The sequence below is a fragment of the Prionailurus bengalensis genome, chromosome A3 (genome assembly GCF_016509475.1).
Source record: "Prionailurus bengalensis isolate Pbe53 chromosome A3, Fcat_Pben_1.1_paternal_pri, whole genome shotgun sequence".
In the NCBI taxonomy this organism is placed as follows: Eukaryota; Metazoa; Chordata; class Mammalia; order Carnivora; family Felidae; genus Prionailurus; species Prionailurus bengalensis.
The window spans coordinates 104724288-104747847 of record NC_057354.1 but is presented as its reverse complement, the minus strand read 5'-3'; the positions used below and the strand labels follow the sequence as shown (position 1 = coordinate 104747847).

General features: G+C 40.9%; 1 protein-coding gene across 5 annotated transcripts in view; it reads right to left on the bottom strand.

The window, feature by feature from the left end:
• NPHP1 (nephrocystin 1) overlaps window positions 1-23560 on the bottom strand; it is a 60043-nt gene that overhangs the window by 3039 nt on the left and 33444 nt on the right. For 3 of the 5 annotated variants that reach the window (XM_043604020.1, XM_043604021.1, XM_043604022.1), the window contains exons 12-18: window positions 22153-22227; window positions 20283-20393; window positions 18939-19021; window positions 15700-15776; window positions 14652-14751; window positions 6144-6256; window positions 2605-2678 (exon numbers count right to left, since the gene is read on the bottom strand). In XM_043604020.1, coding sequence (XP_043459955.1) covers window positions 2605-2678; window positions 6144-6256; window positions 14652-14751; window positions 15700-15776; window positions 18939-19021; window positions 20283-20393; window positions 22153-22227 — 633 coding nt within the window. The remainder of the gene's footprint in view (window positions 1-2604; window positions 2679-6143; window positions 6257-14651; window positions 14752-15699; window positions 15777-18938; window positions 19022-20282; window positions 20394-22152; window positions 22228-23560) is intronic. The other 2 variants (XM_043604024.1, XM_043604025.1) reach the window with 1 other exon arrangement.

Sequence of the window (23560 nt, the reverse complement as noted above, 5' to 3'; positions counted from 1 at the left end):
CTAATGAGCCAGGTCTTGGGATGGTCATATTTACCATGACCTGTTACCATGAATGGCCAGTTATTACCACGAAAGAACCACCTTATGAGATTGTGGTCCACCACCCCATCGATGCTGCACCCGCGGGTCCTGGAGAGTTTGAAGAGGACCCTTAGAGAGCCAGGGTGCTTTACTAAACAGGCCAGGTGTTCTCTTTATTATTAAAACACCAACAGCAAACTAAACTTAGAGAAGGTGACCCTAGGAGGCTCACACACTTCATAATGTGAACCTTAAAAGGTATCTGGTTTCACATGACTACCACTTAGCAGCTTTCGACTTATTGTCTGGAAAAATGTGCCTGTTGTTTGTTAGTTGTGTCAAGGTCCTCCCTCAGTTTTCACTGAGCCATCAGCAAGCAGTAGGGTGGTTCACCTATAGTAAGTCAGTGGCAAACAGCAAACGGGGGTGTGTGGAGGGTCACGACCGTATACCAAGGTCCACTTCTTCCTTCTGGAGCAAGGAGAAGACTCTATCTCCCAGCTCCCTTGAAGTTAAGTGGGGCCATTAACCACCGGGTGATTGGTGCTGGCCAATGAAACATGAGCAGAGATGGCCCGTGCCTCTTCAGGGCAAAGGTGGCGGAAAGGCCAAGGACAATCCTCTATTCTCTCTTCTCCTGCAGGTGCAACCGGCAACACAGAAAGCTGCTTGTTCCAGACGATGCTGTAAGAAACTGGAGCCTCCGACAGCCTGCACCCTTGGGTGACTACGGAGCGGGGTCTTCCACTGCTCTGTGCTGGCTAGGTACCATGCGTGAGAAACAAACCTGGGTCAGCTACCACCGCACAGCCTGGCTGATTCTAAGTCGTATGGTGTGCCATGGAGACAAGGCTCAAGAGCGTAAGAATAAACCACTCTTTTTTATTTTTATTATTTAACTCATGATCCAAAGGTAATCATATTCCTTTTCTAGAGTCTATTCTTGCAGATATTTTTACAGGCAGATATATACATATAAATATATATATTTAAATACGCTTACTACGACTCAAAATTTTTTTTTTTTCCATTTAACAATGTGTACGAACGACCTTATCTACATGCCTTTTCTTGAGCCTGTGGCCTGTCTGGACACGCCCAAGACTGACCTGAGTGCGCTTCTCTGAGCTATCTGCTCATCAGGGAACGCAGAATTTAGACTAGATCAGCCCTAAGGTTCCATCCTCACTCCAATGCCCGGATTCTGTGACTGTTACACACCTAGAGAAGTATGCCAGCACCTTGCACAGTGCCTCAGCTGCAGTGAGCTCTCGTAAAATATTTGTTGAATGAGTCAATGTCCCTGTGTTCTGTATAATGAATAAATAGTATGACACTGATGACTTTGTGGGGGGAAAAAAGAGAAATTCTGCGTTATCTAATGATAGTGCCAAATGAACTTGTCTGAAGTTACGGATAATCACAGGCCATGAATACTTTTGTAAGTCTTTTTGCTGAAAACTTCATTGTTACTGTGGACACCCCAAAGCCAGACAAACCATCATATGAGATCAGCTTCCAAGTCTAAAAAAATCTCTGGAGGTGACTGCTTCCTCCTTCCATTTCTCTGTCAGGCCCTTATGACCTCTATCCTTTTTGACAGGAATCACCTCCCAGCATAGCTCACCTCTCTCCTGCACGACGTGTACTTTTCCACCCTGCCGTGTCAGGAGCTGTCCTACAGCAGAACCTGTACACATTACCTGCTGCCTACCACACACGCTCTTCACTGGCAGTGAGACTCAGACCAACCTTGCCCATCCGCGGACACGTTTTACATGCCAAACTGGATCACAAATAGAATATTCTCTATCCCTTTATGCTTCAAAACATTTGCTCATGCTGATCCTTCTACCTGTAATGTCTTCTCCTCCCATCTCAGCATGTCAAAATCCACCTTGGCTCCAGTTATTAGGTCTATCTCACCAAGGACCTCTTCTGGAACAGATTCCTGGTCCTTCTTTGCTGCCCTCTTTAAATCTCCAAGGACTGGGTTATACATGGTCAGTGGCACCTACCGGGTTATCTGAGTACTGCTTTGTAGGCATAAGGGACTCCTAATATTTGTTATCTCTGATATGTTAAATTAAACCTTATGAAACTGCCATTTTTGAAAGCCAAAAAACGGCCGAAAATTCGAGGTTTCATGTGGTTCAAACTCATACCCGGTTGCTCTTTCACATAGCAGGCAGTAGATGTTGAATTGAAATAAAAATGATATGCATGCCTTGATTCTCTTCTGAAAACTCAGAAGAGTTTATCTAACAAATCATTTCGGATTTTTGCTCTCAGGACATGATCAGTGGCCCTCTTAAGTCAAGGAGCAAACAACAGGCAAGAGAGTGCAATAGTGTATACAGCAGGTGTTCCACCTGCTCGCTGGGACAGGGAAGGCAGCCCTGGGGAAGCAGCATTCATACTGAGGAAGGATGAGACCAGGTGAGCTAGACAAATGGACAGGGATCGAGAGACATTGTCCAAATAGGACAAAAACCCCTAGAGCAGGGGTCAGAACTCACTGACATGGTGTGCTTTACTGCTTCTAAAACCCATCGGGTTTCCGTCACGATTCGTGCTACCCACCCTGAGTGCGTCCATCATGTCAGGCTGCTCCAAGAGCTTGGGGAAGGTGGCCAACACTGTGTTACTAATTAGGTCTGAAATATGAAAGAATAAAAAAGATTTTACATAAATTTCATCCAATGTATTTGACTGCCATAGACATAAAAACATTCATTCAGAGGAAAATGATTGTGCCACATGCTTTGTTGATAACATATTCTGCACACTTTAACCTCTAGGAGGTCTCAGAGGTGTCTGCTCAATCTCCATCTGCTGCTATATCCATACGCCAGGGAGTTCTGAAATGAGTCTTGTACCAAGTAGACAGAGCTTTTAGGGCAGAAGTGGCTTTGCACAGAAGAAGACCAGAAAAATTTGTTCTTCTTTCTATGCTGTTTTTCCAACCTCTCTTTCCTTCTTATGATATAACTGTGGCACGGTGAAAGGAACCAGTTAGGGAATTTATACAACTCAACACCAAAAAACCAAATAATCCAACTCAATGATGGGAAGACAAACAGACATTTCTCCATAGAGGACATACAAATGACCAACAGATACATGAAGAGATGTTCAATACAACTAATCATCAGGGCAATGCAAATCAAAACTACAATAAGATAACACCTCACACCTGTCAGAATGGCTAAAATCAAATACACAAGAAACAACAAGTACTGGGGAGGACGTGGAGAAAATGGAACCCTCATGCATTGTTGGTGGGAATGTAAACTGGTTCAGACACTGTGGAAAACAGTGTGGAGCCTCTTCAAAAAACTAAAAATGGAATTGTCATACGATCCAGCAATTACACTAGTGAGTACTCATCCAAAGAATCCAAAAACACCAATTTGAAAAGATATGTGCCCCATGTTTATTATAGCATTATCCACAATAGTCAAATTATGAAAGCTGCCCACTGTCCATCGGTAGGTGAATGAAGAGATATACATATATACATATATGTATATATGAATATTATTCAGCCATAAAAAAGAATGAAATCTTGCCATTTGCAACAACATGGATGGACCTAAGGGTATAATGCTAAGTGAAATCAGTGAGAGAAAGACAAATACCATATGATTTCATTCGTATGTGGAATTTAAGAAACAAAACAGACAAAAAAAAAAAAAGACAAACCAAGAAATAGACTCTTAACTATAGATAACAAATGGATGATTACCAGAGGAAAGATGGGTGGGGGTATGAGTGAAATAGGTGAAGGGGATTAAGAATACACTTATGTGATGAGCACTGAGTAACGTATAGAATTGTTGAATCCCTGGGGCGTCTGGGTGGCTCAGTGGGTTAAGTGTCTGACTTCAGATTAGGTCATGATCTTGTGGTCCATGAGTTTGAGCCTTGCATCAGGTTCTGTGCTGACAGCTTGAAGCCTGGAGCCTGCTTCGGATTCTGTGTCTCCCTCTCTCTCTGCCCCTAACCCACTCGCACTCTGTCTCTGTCTCTCTCAATACCATATACCTGAAACAATATAACACTGTATGTTAACTATCCTGGGGGGAAAAAAAGGAACGAATTAGGACGCACCCTGCTCTTGGAAGGCTGAGCAGGAACCAATAAGCATCAGGCTGCTTAGGCCTGACTCCAGTCCACCAGGCCATTCTTGAAATGGCCTGGGCAATGTATTCTACAATCTTGTGTCCTCCGTAAAGGGAAATCCTCCCTCTAGGTCTTATTAGCTTTACTCTGATGGTCAGATTCAAATGATGACAATGGTTCTGACTAACCTCCTTCCCAACAGAAAAGCTAATGAGCTTTATCCTCTCTTAGAAGTCATATCAATCCTCTCTAAAAGTCAGATCATTCAAGAAGTTTTGCTAAAGTCATCGAAATAAACTCACAGTCAAGTGATGACAAGAAAGCTTAAATTGTCCTTCCCTGGAGTTATAATTGTTCCTTGAGAAATGGCGGGACTTCACTAATTTTGAGTTCCATTTCTATCTACCTATCCAGGAGCTAAGTGTCTGGGAAAGGCCTCCTGTCTAACCATGAAGTCCACCTGTCCATGAGAACTAAGCTATCATAGGGTCCTTCGTCTTGCTCACTCCGCTCCAGCCACACTGGCTTTCAACTGCGATCCCTCCAACACACTTGCATTGTCTTGCCTCAGGTCTTTAGACACGCTGGCCCCTCTGCCCAGACATGCAACCTGCCCCACACCTCTAGCTCCTCTCTCAGGTCTTATCTTGAATATTACTCACCCAGAGACTTCCCTCAGGTCTTCCCAGTGTATGCTCTTGTTGGCTTTCCTCCTTCCTTTATTTTTTATTTTAGAGAGAGAGTGTGAGTAGGGGGGAGGGGGGCAGAGGGAAAGAGAGAAAGAATCCAAAGCAAGCTCCACTTTCATCATGGAGCCCAACCCGGGGCTCAATTCCGCGACCCTGGGATCGTGACCTGAGCCGAAATCAATAGTCAGATGCTAAACCAACTGAGCCACCCAGGCACCCTGGCTTTCTTCCTTTAGAAACTTATTTTAGAAGGTTGAAAAGGATGATTCATGTAATTTTGCGTTTGAAGTCCGTCAATCCACCAGGGGACGGATGCTCGTGCCTGTCTCATCCATCACTGGGCTCAGCACAGTGCCTGACATAGAGGAGGCCACTCAATACATATCTGCTTACTGATTTACTGAGTTCAAAGACTACTCATTAAAATTAGGGGCGCCTGGGTGGCGCAGTCGGTTAAGCGTCCGACTTCAGCCAGGTCACGATCTCGCCGTCCGTGAGTTCGAGCCCCGCGTCGGGCTCTGGGCTGATGGCTCAGAGCCTGGAGCCTGTTTCCGATTCTGTGTCTCCCTCTCTCTCTGCCCCTCCCCCGTTCATGCTCTGTCTCTCTCTGTCCCAAAAATAAATAAACGCTGACAAAAAAAAAGTTTTTAAAATTAAACTCTTTTTTTAGAGGTAATTCTTATAACATGTATATCTCTTTATAAGTTCAATCATATGTGACAAGTCATTGATTTTTTAAAATTATTTTTTAACATTTTACTGGGAAAAAGTTTCAAGCTTACAAAGAAGATACAAGAATAAATAATAGAACATCTGAATACCTCTTTCCTATATTCAATTTTAACTAGTCTGTTGATATTTAAACATTGTGCATTAAGAACCAGTTATTCTGGGTGATTTCAGTCTCTTCCCAAAAAGATGATGCGCATATCAAACATGTGGTAAAAACAGATTATTCAAAACATTGAGGGGAAATGTGATTGTATCTGAGTTTTAGTATCTCAAGTCTCCAGAATTTGTGTATGTGCTGTCGAAGCAAGCACATCAAATCTCCAGAATTTGTAATGTGAAAATATGCATATTGTAAAGAACAGAATATATACTGAACTAACATAGGGTACACACAGGTGCACAGTGGAGAACAATGCTTTGCATGTGAAGTAATTTATTGACATTGATGCTATTCTAAACATTTTATTCTGAATGCACCTTCAGAAGCAGAAGATAAAAGTTGGCATAGGTCACATTTACTCAAAGCATAGGTCACATTTACTCAAAGTACATAAGGAAATTGCAAAGACCTCTTACCAGCACTTTGCATGCTCATCCTGTCTTTCAGGAGTACATCTCCAAGAATTTGGCGATAAAATATCAACAAATGAATGGAACACATACTTCCAATTAATGTTTCTGGCAGTAAACTGTTAAAGAAGAAAAACAAGTATTCATTAAATAACCCCCTGTCATCCAACTTATGGTGTTTTTAAAATATGTATTTACTACTTTAATGGACAGTTCTAAGATTTGCTTCATTATTGGAAAAAAGATGTTAACAATTTTCAAGAAAATTTCCACTACTGGGGCGCCTGGGTGGCGCAGTCGGTTAAGCGTCCGACTTCAGCCAGGTCACGATCTCGCGGTCCGGGAGTTCGAGCCCCGCGTCGGGCTCTGGGCTGATGGCTCGGAGCCTGGAGCCTGTTTCCGATTCTGTGTCTCCCTCTCTCTCTGCCCCTCCCCCGTTCATGCTCTGTCTCTCTCTGTCCCAAAAATGAATAAACGTTGAAAAAAAAATTAAAAAAAAAAAGAAAATTTCCACTATAAGTGGCCCACGGTAAACTTCAGAAAACTAATGTTACACTTTCAAGCCTGAACTTGGTCTTGCCACTCTCGTATTTCCATTTTAGCACATATGCCCAGGTTAAATGTTAACTAAAAAAGAAAAGTCATAAATTATGTGTTTTGGGAAGAAAGGGACTAGTCGGCTACAAGTTTTGACAAAGCCATGTGGCCACCCCTGCTGATGTGATGAATGAAAAGGAAACATGAGCTCAAACTGTTCATGTTGCTGGGTGGAATGTGGGAGGGCGTGACAGATCTGGACTGAATTCTGACTTTGCCTCTTCCTAGCTATGTGACTTTGGGTTAATTAATTATTCTCCTTGTGTTTTGGTTTCCTCACTTGTAGAATTCAGATAGTAATACCTCCATTTCCGATTACTCAAAGAATTAACATGAGACAAATGTGATGTGCTTAATGCAATGCCTCGTCCATAGTAAGCGCTCAAAAACAGAAGAAAATTTAAGTATTGATGTTACGTTCGTGTCAGTTTAAAATAGATTGTTATAACTTTAAACACGTAATATGTAATCTTCATGGTAACCACAAAGAAAAAAAATCTACAGAATATACACAAAGGAAATGAAAAGGTAATCAAAATGTGTCACTATAAAAAAATCAATCAAACACAAAGGAAGGTCTTAAAGGAGAAAATGAGGGACAACCCCCACACCCCCAGAGGATGTAAAAAAAACAAAAACAAATAACAAAATGGCAATACTAAGTCCTTCCCTATCAGTGCTTACTTTAAATATAAATGGATTAAACTCCCTAATAAAAAGATACAGATTCACAGAACGAATAGAAAAACAGGATCTAACTATATTCTATCTATACGAGACTCACTTTAGATCTATGGATGCTCAGAAGTTGAAAGTGAAAAGGATAGACAAAGATACTCCATGCAAATAGTTAACAAAGGAGAGCAGGGGTGGTTATATTAATATTAGAAAAAATAGACTTTAAGCCAAAAAAACTTAAAAGAGACAAAGAAGGATATTAAAGAATGATAAAAGGGTCAATGCATCAAGAAGATATAACAATTATAAACATATGCAACAAACATTAGAGCTCCTAAACATACAAAGCAAACATCAACAAAATTGAAGAGAGAAATAGATCTATAACCACAGTAGGAGACTTTAATACACCACTTTCAATAAAGAATAAAACAACCAAAGGATCAATACAAAAATAGAAGACTTAACACTGTAGACCAACTAATGAAGACACGTATAGAATCCTCTGCTCAGTAATACAGAGTACATATTTTTCTCAAGAGTACATGGGACATTCTCCAGGACAGATCTGATGTTAGGGTACTTATGAATCTTAATAATTTAAAAGACTGAAATCATATAAAGCACCTTTTTTTTTTATCACAATGGAATGAAACTAGAAATAGCAGAAGGAAAACTAGAAAATTCGCAAATATGTGGAGATTAACCATCACACTCTTAAGCAATCACTGGCTCAAAGAAGAACTCACAAGGAAAGTTAGAAAATATCTTGAGACAAATAAAATGAAAGCACATCATACCCAAACTCATGGGATGCAGTGGAAAGAGTGCCAAGCTAAGAGGGAAAATATACAGCTATAAATGCTTCCATTAATTAAGAAGAAAGATCTTAAATCAACCACCTACCTTTAAACCTTAAAGAATTAGAAAAGAGAAATAAATCAAACCCAAAGGTAGCAACAGAAAAGAAATAATAAAGATTAGAGCAGGGATGAACAACAAAGAGAAGAGAAAATAACAAAAGTCAATGAAGCAAGAGTTGGTTCTTTGCAAAGATCAACAAAATTGACAAACCTTTAGCTAGAGGACTAAGAAAAAAAGAAAAGACTCAAGTCACAAAATCAGAAATGAAAAGAGATCTTACTACTGATTTTATAAAAATAAAAAAAGGATTTTAAGACAGTACTATGAGTAATTGTATATCCGCAAGTCGGATAATCTAGATGAAATGGACAAATTCCTAGAAACACAAAGCCTACCAGGGTTGAATGAGGAATAAATAGAAAATCTGAGATTGAATCAATAATCAAAGACCCCCCCCCAGGAGCAGATGGCTTCACTGGTAAATTTTATCAAATAGTTAAAAAATCAATACCTATCCTTTTCAAAGTCTTCCAAAAAATTGAAAAAGAAGGAACACTTCCACACTCATGATCCGAAGCCAGCGTTATTCAGATACCAAAGCCAAAGATACATGAGAAAACTAGAGACGAAAATCCCTGATAAATATTGATGCGAAAATCCTCAACAAAAAACTAGCGAACAGGATTCAACAGCATGCTGAAAGGTTTATACACTATGAACAAGTGGGGTTTATTCCTGGGATGCAAGGGTGGGTCAACATTAAAAAGTCAGTCAATGTAATACACTACACATTAACAGAATGAAGGAAAAACCCGTATGATCTTCTCATTTGATGCTGAAAAAGAATTTGACAAAATTCAATACCTTTTTGTAATAAAAACACTCAACGATTCTAGGAATAGAAGAAAACTACTTCCACATAATAAAAGCCATATATGAAAATCCCACAGTTAACGTCATATTCAATGGTGAAAGACCAAAAACTTTTTCTCTAAGATCAGGAACAAGACAAGGATGCCTGCTTTCACCACTTTTATTCAATACAATAGTGGAAGTCCTAGCTAGAGCCCCCGGCAAGAAAAAGGAATAAAAGTTATCCAAATTGGAAAGGAAGAAGTCAAATTATCTCTGTTCACAGACAACATGGTCTTATATGTAGAAAACCTTAAAGATTCCACAAAACACTGTTTGAATAAACAGATTCAGCAAAGTTATTGGATATAAATTCAGCATACATCAATTAGTCATGTTTCCACACACTAACAGTGAACAATTTGAAAAGAAAAGTAAAACCAATTCCATATACAATAGCACCAAAAAGAAGAAAATACTTAAAAAAATAGAAACAAAATTTCAATCTTATTTCAAAATAATAATCTGGAAACACGACAAGTGAGTACTTTATAATCCTGATGCATGACATACACTAAATGCTCACTGGGAATATACTGAGTACAAAGCTAACCTTAGAAGATATTCAAGAAAATGTTTTGAGCCATTCTAAATATACGTGTTCTAAATGTTATTTTTAGAAATACACGAACTCTGTCACTAAGCATAAAGAATGACCACATAGGAAATCTTGAAAACCTTGCAAACAATGTCCTCTCTCAAGGAGGAAAATATTTTTGGGCTAAGAAGAATCACCCAGAGTCAAAAAAGAGATTTCAACTTTTGTAAATCAGTTCTTTTAGTTTCTAGAGTAAGTCTTTTAGAAGGAAGGGCCATCAATCCCAGAGGTAACACTCAGGCTTCCGGCCTGTCGGAAGAGAACAGAATGAATGTAACCCTTATGGTGGTGCTGGAGCAACAGATTCCCCAGGGGTAGCTGCATGGAATTGAACAAATATCCCTGACCACTTCCTAACCCCTGCATTTCTAGAAACATGCAAAAATGTAAGACAGGTTCTCTTACATTCACAGACAGCATTTGGTCTATAGAAACCGTTGCTTTCCGACCCCGCTACAATTCTCGTCTTATGTCTGACCTGGATTGCAAAGACTGGCCATAAAGGCACCACATGCCTTCTCAGTGTTCAGCTGTGATTCCTAAGGGTTGTTCCACATCCTGCCCTCTGCTCTGTGGCCCATCTGGGCAGTGTCTCAGCTGCGTGCCCAAACCATGTCTCATGCCGAAGAACAGCCATTGATTTTGCTAGAGGAAGGGGTGGAACCTTCCTTCCATTTTTCCTGCTCCTCTCACGGAGCCGCCTGCTCTGTCTAGCTGGCATCACTTCCAGCCTGCTGTCGAGGCCTCCGTTCCTCCCACAGTGTGGGCATTCCTTTCCTTCTGGCACCTCCCCACAACACGAGGCAGCACTGCTGCACTTTATTAGTCCTCTTTCGGAAAATCCTCTGCTTTTCCCAAGCCCAAGACAAGCAGGAAGCTCTGAGCTACTAAGGTTGGCTAAGCTATAGAAGTAAAAACGTACTTCTTTCTCATCTCGCCCATCCGCCAGCAAACTCTGATGGCAGAAGGGGGATGAACGTAATAATGGGGCCCAGGCTAGTAGCACTATTATCTCATTTATTTTTAGAAACAATACAATGGGAGTAAAGGAGAAAAAAAGATGGGATACATCAAAAAGGCACAGACAGACAAGTTTCCAGCAAATTTATACACATGCACCCAGGCTACTTCCACAGACGGGTATTTCTTGGCATTCTGAACTCACGCACTGGGGGTCTGGGTCTAAATTCAGGGCTTTCCCTCATCGGGGCCTTTGCCTTTGGCCAAATCACATCAGGTTAAAGTCCATCGAAAAACAGCTCCAAAATTAGAATGGCGAGACTTGGTGAAACTGAAGGATCTATTTGCTCCCTCTTTCATCTCATGCCCAGAGGGTCACGATGATTACAGCCGTCCCCACAAAAGGAGTCCCATGGGCAGGATTCTGGGGCTCTTTGGTAAAAGAGATGCGTCTACATTGATTAATTTGCATTTCTGCTGACATCCAAAGGTACACACACGTAAGACTGCTTGCTGGCTGGTGAGAGGGCAGTAGCAAGCCGACTCGCAAGGACACTGGGTAAAACTGGGCAGGAAGGCAAACTCTCACTGGGCTTCCCAACCTTGGGTCTGTGTGCTCTGTAGTATGTCCCTAGGCCTACCGTTAAAAGCTTCGGTCTTTTCTCCTTTCAGCAGGGGAGTCTGGCTAAACAAAGGTGGAGTTCTTTAAGCACCGGAGGGTGGGGACAGAGGTGGAATGTACTTTTGAAGGAGAGGAGGAGGGCTGTTGGCACCATTACTTGCTTCCTCTCCCATCCACTGAAGATGGCGGTCAGGGGAGGAAAGGGGACTGAGATGGATCGGTCCCGCCTCAGTCTCCACCTCTGTGCAGGCTCAGAGCAGAAACGCCCCAAAGCTCCTATGCTGGTTCCCAGTCTCTCACCACAGACCCCCAGCACAGCTTACACACAGCCCGGTGGGGACCTCTGGATTCTCTGTGCCCATGGCCCGGTCTCTACGAGAATCAGCTGAGCCTAGGCTGCACCAGCCCACACTTGACACTACTGGGCACACTTATTTCCGGATCATGCGGAGTGGAGTGGCAATTCGAGACGGTGCTCGGGTCCCTCTCTTGAGCTCTGGGAGAAGAGAAGAGCACACACGCAGTCAAGGGTGGGGGAAGCTGGGAACAGTGGGAGGCAGAGCAGAGCTCCCGAGAAGTACACTTTTATACTAGCAGGAAGATTTCTACTTTGACATTCTTTAGCAAACATGTTTTAAGCTCCTACTGGGTGCTGAAATCAAACAAGCATCTTAGTTCCTGGGGCCTGGAGGGCAAGGACTCAGGACCCTTCTTTGAGAACCAGCAAATGAAGAACGCTCATTGCTTTGGAAGCATGGGCCTGCTTACCTGACCTCCGCACCGCCCAGTCAGATCTGATCTCTAGATTGTAAAAAGTATCTTGGAACCCCGTATTTGGGGCCAAAGCAACACTATTAAGAGCTGTAGTTGAAAGATATGCTTGGGAGTGCTTGGGGACTGTTGGAGGCTTACCAATGAGATGAGAAGAGGAAGGCTGAAGAAGCAGGAAGAATGAAGCCAAACAGGATTTTTGGCTTTTCTTTTACAAAGACTGCTACTGTGCTTTTTTTTTTTTTTTTAATCTTGAAAAATAGCAATTTTCCAAGGAAAGATTGGCCAAAAAAGGGAATCTACAGGCTCCATAAACATCCAGGGGGGGAAAAAATCAAGAGAATGAATAATGTCCACGAACACATTATTAATGGTTATTGAAAGATTTAACTGTTAATAGTAGAATTATAAAACACATTTCAGGGGCGCCTGGGTGGCTCTGTCGGTTAAGCGTCCGACTTCGGCCCAGATCATGATCTCGCAGTCTGTGGGTTCGAGCCCCGCGTCGGGCTCTGTGCTGACAATTCAGAGCCTGGAGCCTGTTTCAGATTCTGTGTCTCCCTCTCTCTCTGATCCTCCCCCGTTCATGCTCTGTCTCTCTCTGTCTCAAAAATGAATAAACGTTAAAAAAAAAATTTAAACACATTTCAGTATCAGATATAAGAACACGGAATATTTAAACTAAGGGCATGATCCAGAATGAGAAAACAACAATTCAGAAGGTTATGCCAACTTTTCATCTATTACTCTGTTTCTTGATAATCAGCAAGTAAGAGGCAAGTCATGGTGGGGCAGGTCAACTTTACCAGCTTCTCTTCCCAGGCCTTGCTGTTCCCTTCCAGCCCTCTTGTGTACCCTGTGCCCTCTGTGTTAAGTTCCCTTTCTCCACCGCTGCATATCTTCACGTGTGCACCTCTCCAGTCCTTCAAAGCTTATTTCAACGCCCCCTCTGATCTTACCAGCTACATAGCACATCTTCATTTGAACAAGTTTTATAACACAGTACCATGTACCTGGCATTATATTTGCATTTACCTATCTGTAAGATAATAACAGTAAATAATTATAGTTAACACTTACTGTGTTTTACTATGTGCCATACATTATGAAAACAATCTGTTTTATTTACTTTTTTTTCATTAAACCTCATTATAGCTTTATGGAGTTGATACTATTATGCCCATTGAAAAGATGTAGATCTGGGGATCCTGAGAGAGATGGTTAAATGACTTGTCCAAGAGGTTACTGAGTTAGAAGGTGATAGATCTGGGAACCTACTAGTATAAAAGCTCCCTGAAATAAGTGAAAAGGATTGAGAGTACACTTGTGATGAGCACTGAGTAATTAATGTATGGAAGTGCTGAATCACTATATTGTATACCTGAAAGTAACATAACACTGTAAGTTAATTACTGGAATAAAAAAAAATCTAAAAAGGGCTCTATAAGTCAATGAAAGAAAATTAACTAAAAAATAAAACAAATTTAAAAAGCGTACCTAAAGAAAATGCAAATTAAAACCACTATGAGATCCCATTACTTATTAAAATGGCCAAAATGAAAAAAATTGATTAATACCAAGAATATGAGTAATTGGAACTTTTGTACATTGCTGCAGAGAGTGTAAAATGCTATAGCCATTTTGGAAGAGTTTGGAAGTTTCTTGTAAAATTAAAAAGACACCCAGGAATCCTGCACCTAGGTATTTATACCGCTGAGAAATAGTTTATGTCCACACACAAAAGCCTCATCTGCAAATATTTAGAGCAGCTTTATTCATAAATGCCCAAACTTAGAAACAACCCAGATATCTATCAATTAGTGATTGGATAAATGCATTGCGGTATATCTATCAAATGGAATACACTATTTAGAACAAAAAAATAAACCTCTGATACAAACTTCTAATAATATGGATGACACCCTCAAATGCACTATGCTGGGTGAAGGAAGCCAGACTCAGAAGGTTACACGCTGTGTGACTCCATGTGTATGACATTCTGGAAAAGGCAAAACTCCCGGGAAAAAAAAAAAAAACAGATGAGTGGCTGCCTGAGGCTGAGGCTAGGGAGCTGACCACAAAGGAGAGAGCTGTTCAGAGAGATGGGAATATTCTCCACCTTGGTTGTGGTGGTAGTTACATGAGAGTATACACTGGTCAAGATTCAAAGAACTGGAAACCAAAAAAGGCAAATTTTATGGCATATAAATCATACCTCAGCTAACCTGACATAAAAAAAAGTTCCCTAATGATAAGATCAAGGATGGCAAGCCCCATTTAGCCAAGTTTCTATACTATTTCTGACCAAATGTCTCACTTGAGCTACTAGTAAACAAAAAGTGAGATGATTTGAATTTATTACCATTCTATGTCCCTACTGATCTTGGCAGACAAATTAATGAGGGAAAAAATAACCAACGAAAGGTGACCAGGAAGGAGGGGAAGCTGAAGGCAAGACGGTCTAGAAACTCTGAAGGACCTCAAGTTACTGGCCAGGTAAGTGGGGACCAACCTTAGTAAGTTTCCTGATCTTCTGTTCGAAGATCTCAGTTTTACTAGGAGTTGAGGCTGCCTTCTCATCATCATCATCTGATGGAAAACATTCCCATGTGCTTTAAAAAAAAAATAGAAAATAAACGTCAAAGCTTTAAGTGCTTGGGACAGTAAGTATAATAAAACAAAGTACCTTTTATACTAAAACAAAAATTTGGGGTAATAAATAATAATTGTACGAAGAGCAGGAGTCCCTCACATACCCTAACTGAGCCGATGAAGAGAGAAAGCATGGCATTGAAGCCTACCGACCTCCCTAACGGCACCTGACTGGCGTCTGTAGCTGCCACTCCATCGGGGGCTTGGACAGCATCGTCGCTGCCAGATTACAAAGGGAAAAAGGAAAGTTAAAAAGCATGACTGTCTCTAGGTAGAACCTACTGCGTCCCGGGTCTCAAACCCCTTCCTGTGCCAAGAAGGTGGGGCTGTGGCACTGTCAGGGCAGCGGCAATGCCGTGTGGTCCGAGTCGTGAAACAAGGACAGAGACGTCTAAGAAGCAAACGGGGAGTTTCAAATCTGTCAGGAGCTGAGCTCCACGAGGCAAGGGCCCTATCTGTCCTACTCTCCATTTTACCATCATCGAGCACGGCGCCTGGTCAATGAATATATTTAAAAAACGCTCGATATTTTTGGAAGGTGACGTGGCATGTTACGACCACAATTTGAAATATCTGTGTCTTTCAACCTAGCGATAGGCAACCTCCGAATTAGCCTCTTCTGTGAATTCTGTGGCGGTCACCAGCATCAGTCCAGAGTTCAATGAGAAGGCATTGAATTAACGAAGGGTCCTCATGCTTTCTCATTTCCTACATTAGAGTCTCATATGTGCCACCAAGAAAATTAGCACTTAGGAAAATGATTAGGATCTTACTATCAAATGACTTATTCTTAAAAATGTGAACTCAAGTGAAGAATGCTACGCTTATTAGCATATAGCCCCCCTTGCTGATGCATCTTCTGTTTACTTTGCAAGGAAAGGAGAGAAAGCGACGCTTAAGAGCTGTACCTTTTCTGGATACCGAAGGGTCCACTTCAACACCTTTTTCATAAGGGGTGCCACCATTCAAGAAGAGTTCATACGTTCTACAAAAGAATAGCAAACCACGTGTTTCCATTTTAAAACACTGAAGTTCATGGTGAAATATTTTTTTTAGGGCAGATAAATTCACAGACATTTTATTTGTCTCATTGCTAAACGAGAATGAAAGTTGTTGATTCCTCTATGAAGTATTATCTCAGTAAATAAAGTTTCTTTTGTTTTCAAATTTAAAAAAAAGTTTACTTATTTTTGAGAGAGACAGAGAGAGAGAAAGAGCACGAGTGAGGGAGAGGCAGAGAGAGAGGGAGACACAGAATCCGAAGCAGGATCCAGCAGAGCCTGACGCAGAGCTCAGACCCACAAACCGTGAGATCACAAAGTCAGACGCTTAACTGAACGAGCCACCCAGGTGCCCCAAGCTTTTTTCTTAACTTTGAACTGTAGAAAATACATTTTCCCACATTAACATGAGAAAGATTAATTGATGCCGTTAAAGTGTCTTCACTTTAGTGACTTCTGCTAATGAATGTATCAGTGATATATTTTTGAATGTTATTTTTCAAATGTTTACACGGCATAGAAATGGTAAGTAAAAAAAACAAAAGAATCCCTCCCTATCCTGTCCCCTCTAGTCTGGTAAGGCCCTTGTTCTAGGTTTTTCTATGCAAATGCAAACAAATATATATATACACGGTAAAGCTCTAAACTGACACGTTTCTCTTTAAGTTGCATACTACCTAAGTGTAGAAAGTAGAAGATAAAAGCCTTCTTTCATCCCATGGCATTGCCTCCCTAGTCCTGCTCCTCAGAGGCAACCTGCCCACATACCCACACAAACACAGCTTTCCATGAATAAAAGTGGAGCCACAGCACGCATACTATTCTGCAACTTGCCTTGTCCATGTAATGATACATATGCAAAATGTTTCTGTATCAGTACATAGGCTTCTACCTCATTTAGAAAAATAGCCGTGACTTCGCTTTAGAAAGACGGAATAGACACACTTCTCTCTCCTAACTAGGTACAACTAAAAACCTTTGACATTCTCTTTTTAAATTTTTTTTTTCAACGTTTATTTATTTTTGGGACAGAGAGAGACAGAGCATGAACGGGCGAGGGGCAGAGAGAGAGGGAGACACAGAATCGGAAACAGGCTCCAGGCTCTGAGCCATCAGCCCAGAGCCCGACGCGGGGCTCGAACTCACGGACCGTGAGATCGTGACCTGGCTGAAGTCGGACGCTTAACCGATTGAGCCACCCAGGCGCCCCAAAACCTTTGACATTCTTAAAGACATTTTTTTTTTTTAAATCACAAGAAGCCTGGGCTCTTACATTCTCTGAGGGGGTGCCCCTCCCCTTACCACTAGGGTGATGTCAGAGAAGTGGAATCTGGACTTTTACCTCTGCCCTGTGGTAAAGAGGCCGTGCCCACCCCTGGATGTAAGTAGAAGCCACAGAAGGCAGGGAGCATTATCTGACTTAATCCTCATAATAACCCTCTGGTGTAGGAACTATTATAATCTCCCATTTTATTTTTTTTATTTTTATTTTTATTTTTAATTTTTGTTTAAGGTTTATTTATTTCTTAAAAAAATTTTTTTTAGCATTTATTTATTTTTGAGACAGAGAGAGAGAGAGAGAGCATGAACAGGGGAGGGTCAGAGAAAGAGGGAGACACAGAATCTGAAACAGGCTCCAGGCTCTGAGCTGTCAGCACAGAGCCCGAGGCGGGGCTCGAACTCACAGACCGTGAGATCATGACCTGAGCCGAAGTCGGACGCTTAACCGACTGAGCCACCCAGGCACCCCAAGGTTTATTTATTTTTGAGACAGAGAAAGATAGAGCATGAATGGGGGAGGGTCAGAGAGAGAGGGAGACACAGAATCCAAAGCAGGCTCCAGGCTCTGAGCTGTCCACACAGAGCCCAATGCGGGGCTCGAACTCCTGGACCGTGAGATCATGACCTGAGCTGAAGTCGGACGCTTAACCGACGGAGCCACCCAGGCGCCCCTATAATCTCCCATTTTAAAGATAGAGGAAATTGAGGTTTGCACACATTAAAGAGCCTGGAACCTGGCTTACAGTTGCACAGACAGAGCCAGGACGAGAGCCCTGAATTTTACAATTCCAAGCCTTGGATCTTAATCACCATCCTGATGACTGCCAATTTGTATCTCCTCTGTGAATTTCTTATTTATATCCTAGACTTAGATTCTTTTGTGCCCATTTAAAAATTTGAATTGTCTTTCCTACTCATTTTTTAGAGCCCTTTTTATATTAGTGATAATAATTTGTTATGTATAATATTGTAAATATTTGTTTTTTTGTTTTTTGTCTTTTGGTCTTAAGTTTTGAATTCGTTTATAGTGATTGCCATTACGCTTTCAACGTATCACCTTTAGAATAAAGGTGGGGGTGCCTGGGTGGCTGAGTCAGTTAAGCGTCCGACTGCAGCTCATATCGTGTTTCATGATTCGTGAGTTCGAGCCCCGCATCGGACTCTGCATGGACAGTGCCAAGCCTGCTTGGGATTCTCTTTCTCTCTCCTTCTCTCTCTGCCCCTCCCCCACTTGCACTATCTCTCAAAATATCTAAATAAACTTAAAAAAAAAAAAGAAGAAGAAGAAAGGTGGAGTCACAGATACCCTGGGGACCCTGGACTTCGCTTTCCCACTCTTTGGAGAGAATTAGGTTCTGTTTCAGCACTGTGAGATGTGCTAATACCACAGAAAATTACCGAAAAAATGTTTTCAGCAGAGAGTAAAATCTTTTAGTTTTTATTTTTTACAATTTTTTTAATGTTTATTTACTTTTGAGAGAGAGTGAGTTGGGGAGGGGCAGAGAGGGGGAGATAAATGATCCAAAGCAGGCTCCGCACGGACAGCAAAGAGCCTGATGCGGGGCTCAAACTCACAAACCGCGAGGTCATGACCTGAGCTGAAGTCAGACACTTAATCCACGGAGCCAGGAGCCCCTCAACATCTTTTAAAATACTTGTTCTGTAAGAGACCTTTCTTCCTGACCCTGCGCATGCTGTTTTCATACACTACTTCAAAGCACATTACAATCAACATTAAAAGCCCTCTCCCCACAAATTTTTGAAATGCTAACAGAATGTACACTCTGCAAACCTAAGGTATGCAGATTCTAAACGATGAATTTCTACAAAATTACTCATTTGGAAGGAATATACAGCCGACTTACTTTGCTGGAATAGGAATTCCACTGGCATCAAAAAGTTTAAGAAACACCCAGCCACAACTTAACTCTCCTCTTTCACCGGTTGACTAGGAAATAAAGAGGCATACAAAACTGAATGTCTGAGCCAGTCCAATTTACAAGCACATACTAAGTCCTTTACAGGGAACAAAATTAGCATTCACTTTTAGAAATAAACAATTCCTCCCAAGAAAATAACATGAAACACGGTGGGTCCCATTTTCCTTGTGGGCCAGATGGCAAAGGCAGTTATATAAAGGAAAGATCCTCTCTTGTCGAATCACTTTTGAAAATCCCCAAAGCCTGAAGATGTGGAAAGTGTTGCTACTGTTTCTTGAGTGATACAAATATTTTGTGGAATGATCTAAATCACAACACTACACCGGATTTGAGCTTTGTCTCAGTGAGAGATGAAATGCACACATTCAGTCATTTTTAATTTTGTAATCATCGGTTAGAACTTTACCTCCACTGTCAGCTGCTGAAGGCCACTGGGGACTTGCTTGGGGGCCCTGCTTCCCTCTCCTGTCCTACCCACCCACAACACATATGGATGAATTTGCCTTAAAGAAATGAAAGCGTGGTGTAATATTATTAATATAGTAACAGCTGGTTCTCCGAGTTACCTTGAGGCCTAGTATATATACTATACCTACCAAGGTACTATTAGAGTGTAGAGACATTTAAATTACTATCACATGAAATCAGTGAAGGGAATTATGGGCACGCTTATCGTGATGAGCACTGAACAATGTACAGAAACTGCTGAATCACTGTATTGTACACCTGAAATATAACACTATATGTGAACTACACTAGAATTAAAATGAAAAACTTAATAGAAAAGTAAATTACTATCACAGACCCACACCCAATGGTTCAATCGTTTATGTGACATAATCCAAGGTTCTGTCGTTCCCTTTATAAAAATTACCACTCTGACAGGTCCTTTAATGGGAACTGTCAGCCACAAGGTTAAGTGCCACCCCTGACCCTCTAGGACAAGGTAAAACACTGCTGGAATGCCACTGAACATGTCTTATCGCTTTCTGAAAAGTCTCATCCTTTTCAAACCTTGATTCCTTAAAAGCACTGGAGTTCATTTACTCCGGCTATAAATATAAATAAATACAGTTTTATTGTAAATGCTACTGAAAAAGCAGCGGTATATATATATATATATATATATATATATATATATATACCACCGTTGCCATTTCTTGAGATTAAAATTCTATTACACATAAACACCTCAACTATTTCACTTGTAAATACTTTTTTTTAAAACTTCTCTTAACATTAGAAAGCTTTATCTTTCAACTGACATACATTGCGAATATAAGAAATTCCAAGTTCAAATAATATTCCAAGATCTGGAGATGAAGAATTGGATCTGATAAAACAATCACCATCAAGCAAGCATGGCAAGATGCCTGTGACCTGAAAGAATGAAGAAAACGAAGTTACTACTAAAAATTTAAAATGGGAGGGACGTTTCAGCTTTACTCATCTGTACACAGTTTACACATTTGCATCACAATAACGGTCTTTTAAAGGAAACAAGAACCAAATGGATTGGACCCATCAAGGATTTCAAGTTTAAAAAATTTAATTGTTGTGTTGAAGGGAAATAACCTTTACCTTCACTTGCTCTTTGCTTAGAGTAGAGGCTATTGCGAAACAAGTACTGTTACCCAGGTCCTCAGAGGTGTTATAAAAATAATTTGCATACATAATAAGATATTTATATAGATCATTGTTCTTTGTAAACAGAACTAAAATCGAAGACTTCATGCAAACATTTGCTCAACTTTCCCGAGGTGGGCCTTACATATTTTCCTTGTTTGCACATTCCTTTCCTTCTCTCTGGACAACCACATCCCTCTGTCTTGCCTGTAAAATCCTCTCCATCCCTGAAGGCCTAGTTTCTCTTCTACAAAACCTTCCCTGAGCCTGAGGGCTAGAATTAATGTCACCCTCCTCTGTGTTTCCACAGTACTTGGAGCCCTATAACCATTACATTCTGTCTCTGTGGTAGTTATCAACAGGAACCCCGCCTCCACAGGGGTACTCTAAGGATTAAATGAGATAGTGCCCAGGAGGACCTACCACCGTGCTTGGCACATGGATAGAGCTCCATAAACACAGATTATTGTTATTATACTTGTCTGTATATGTTTCTTCTCTTCTAACAGGTAAGTTCCCAAATGCCTGGGAAGAATGTCTGGCACCTAACAGATACTTAATTTCATTCAACAAAGGAACAATTTCATATGATTTATCCTTCCAAACAGTTCATCTTTATACCCAAAAAATTTTAGAAAGTTGTACCTAAATGCTTCATGTACACATGCAACACCAGAATTGTGAAGCACTGTACCAAAATACAAGCGGTGGGACACTTAGAAAATCAAACTGGACTTTTAGGAGATGAGCTATAGTCACGGGTGGATACACACAGCACACGAGCCAGATGGCTGGGCCTCTTCCACAACCTGTGCCCTCTCCTTGAACCCCTCTTGCTGGAAGATCTTTTGATGCAGTAAGAGAAAGGTTGATGAAGGATTTTTAGGATGCGGTGCCCCAAGGCAATTAGTTATGGGAAGTAAATACTAAAGTAATGAGACTTTGGAGGTAGAAAAAAAGTAAAGCAAAATAAACTATAGACAATATTATAACAAGAACATAAAGATATCTTCACGTTCACTAACATCTATGTCACAGGGATTCAGTGGTTTGAAACCACCTAACCTTATTCCAGTCTTTTCTTGTTCCAGTCTTAACAGTGCCTGGGTATAAGGTACCAGCCCTGGGTGTCACCTTTGATTTTATCTGATCAAACCACAGCTCTCATTAACACAGTTGATTTTATTTGTTAAAAACACTTCCTAAATTTATCTTTTTGTTTTCATTTTCATCAGGGGGCATTTCCTAGAATTGAACCCTGCAATCCACTGAATGGGATGATTCATAGGAATTGTAACTCTGATGAGTCAGAAACAAAAGTAATTTTCATCAAGTCCCCAAAGAACGTGAGATAATCCAAAGATTCAAATCCGGCCTCATATATTCTGTGCTTAACATAAACACATTATCTCAGAGGTACGTGTGGACAGCTTTGCCTTAGAAAGGAACTGCCTATCACTTAACAGGTAAAAGATGTTCACATTTCATTCCATTCACTGAGCAGATTCCTTACCTGGGGAGAAAAAGTCCATGTTTTGGGCTTTTTAGGTTGCCATGTGGCTCTGACTGTATGAATGTTGCTCAGAACCTGAAATGAGATTTTCTTAGATGAGATCATGCTGTAGAGAGCTCTCTCAAACATCACCACTCCTACATCCCAAACAGGGAACAGGGAACAGGCTATACTGTGTGGAGCAGAGGGCCTCGAGGGGGCTCTTACGGTTTTTAGTTTGTGCAACTCTGTGATTTGTTTTTTTACATCAAGTACATACGGAACTTTAAAAATGATTAACAAACAACTATTATAGCGCTAATTTCTAAAACAATGAAAGAACTGAAAAAATAAATTCAGACTCAGATCTTTGCACTAGTAATAAATTATAGTAAGTGAAATACTTACTGAGACAGGTTTGCCAGAAAAGCAAGTGAAATTTCAGCTACAAATGACCTATTAAGAAATGTGACCCCCAGGAGCATTTTATGGTAGCCCATCACCATGCCACTAAGACTGACAATGCTAATAATAGCCCAGATACACAGCCTCAGTTTCCTTCAAGATCTCCAGCCCCGTATATTATACTCTTCCTACGATTCAATCTCTTGTAAAATGCTTCTGCAAGAAGTTAGTCCCACAATGTACATAAGGCAATGAAATACAAAAGAAGCAAAAAACTGTAAAGAAGTATTCAAATTCTGTAAAGTTATTGCTAAAATTGACATCTTCCAAAGAAACGGATAACATAAAACTTTTATTTAATTAATTAATTAATTTAAAAGTTTATTTATTTAAGTAATCTTTACACCCAATGTGGGGCTCAAACTCACGACCCTGAGATCAAGAGTCACATGCTTCTCTCACTGAGCCAGCCAGGTGCCCCTAAAATTTTTATTTTAGATACAAATATTTTAGTACAGCACTTTTACAACTGAACTTTATTTATTTTTTTTTCAACGTTTATTTATTTTTGGGACAGAGAGAGACAGAGCATGATCGGGGGAGGGGCAGAGAGAGAGAGGGAGACACAGAATCGGAAACAGGCTCCAGGCTCTGAGCCGTCAGCCCAGAGCCTGACGCGGGGCTCGAACTCACGGACCGCAAGATCGTGACCTGGCTGAAGTCGGACGCTTAACCGACTGCGCCACCCAGGCGCCCCACAACTGAACTTTAAAAAACAATTAGAAACTATCCCAAACATGTCCCATGAGGTCAGATTCAATTCACTGCCCTCTATGTATGTCCCTCTTGGTAGACAACTAGGATTCTCTTACGGGCAGCTGAGTTGTTTTCCACATATACAAAGTGCTCATTTCCTTCAACAACTAATACGTAGGAATTTATTTAAAATCTCCTAAAATAATATATATTCTCAGCCTGAACTCTCAGAGTACAAACTTGTTTTCATTATTACCTGGTGTTAAAT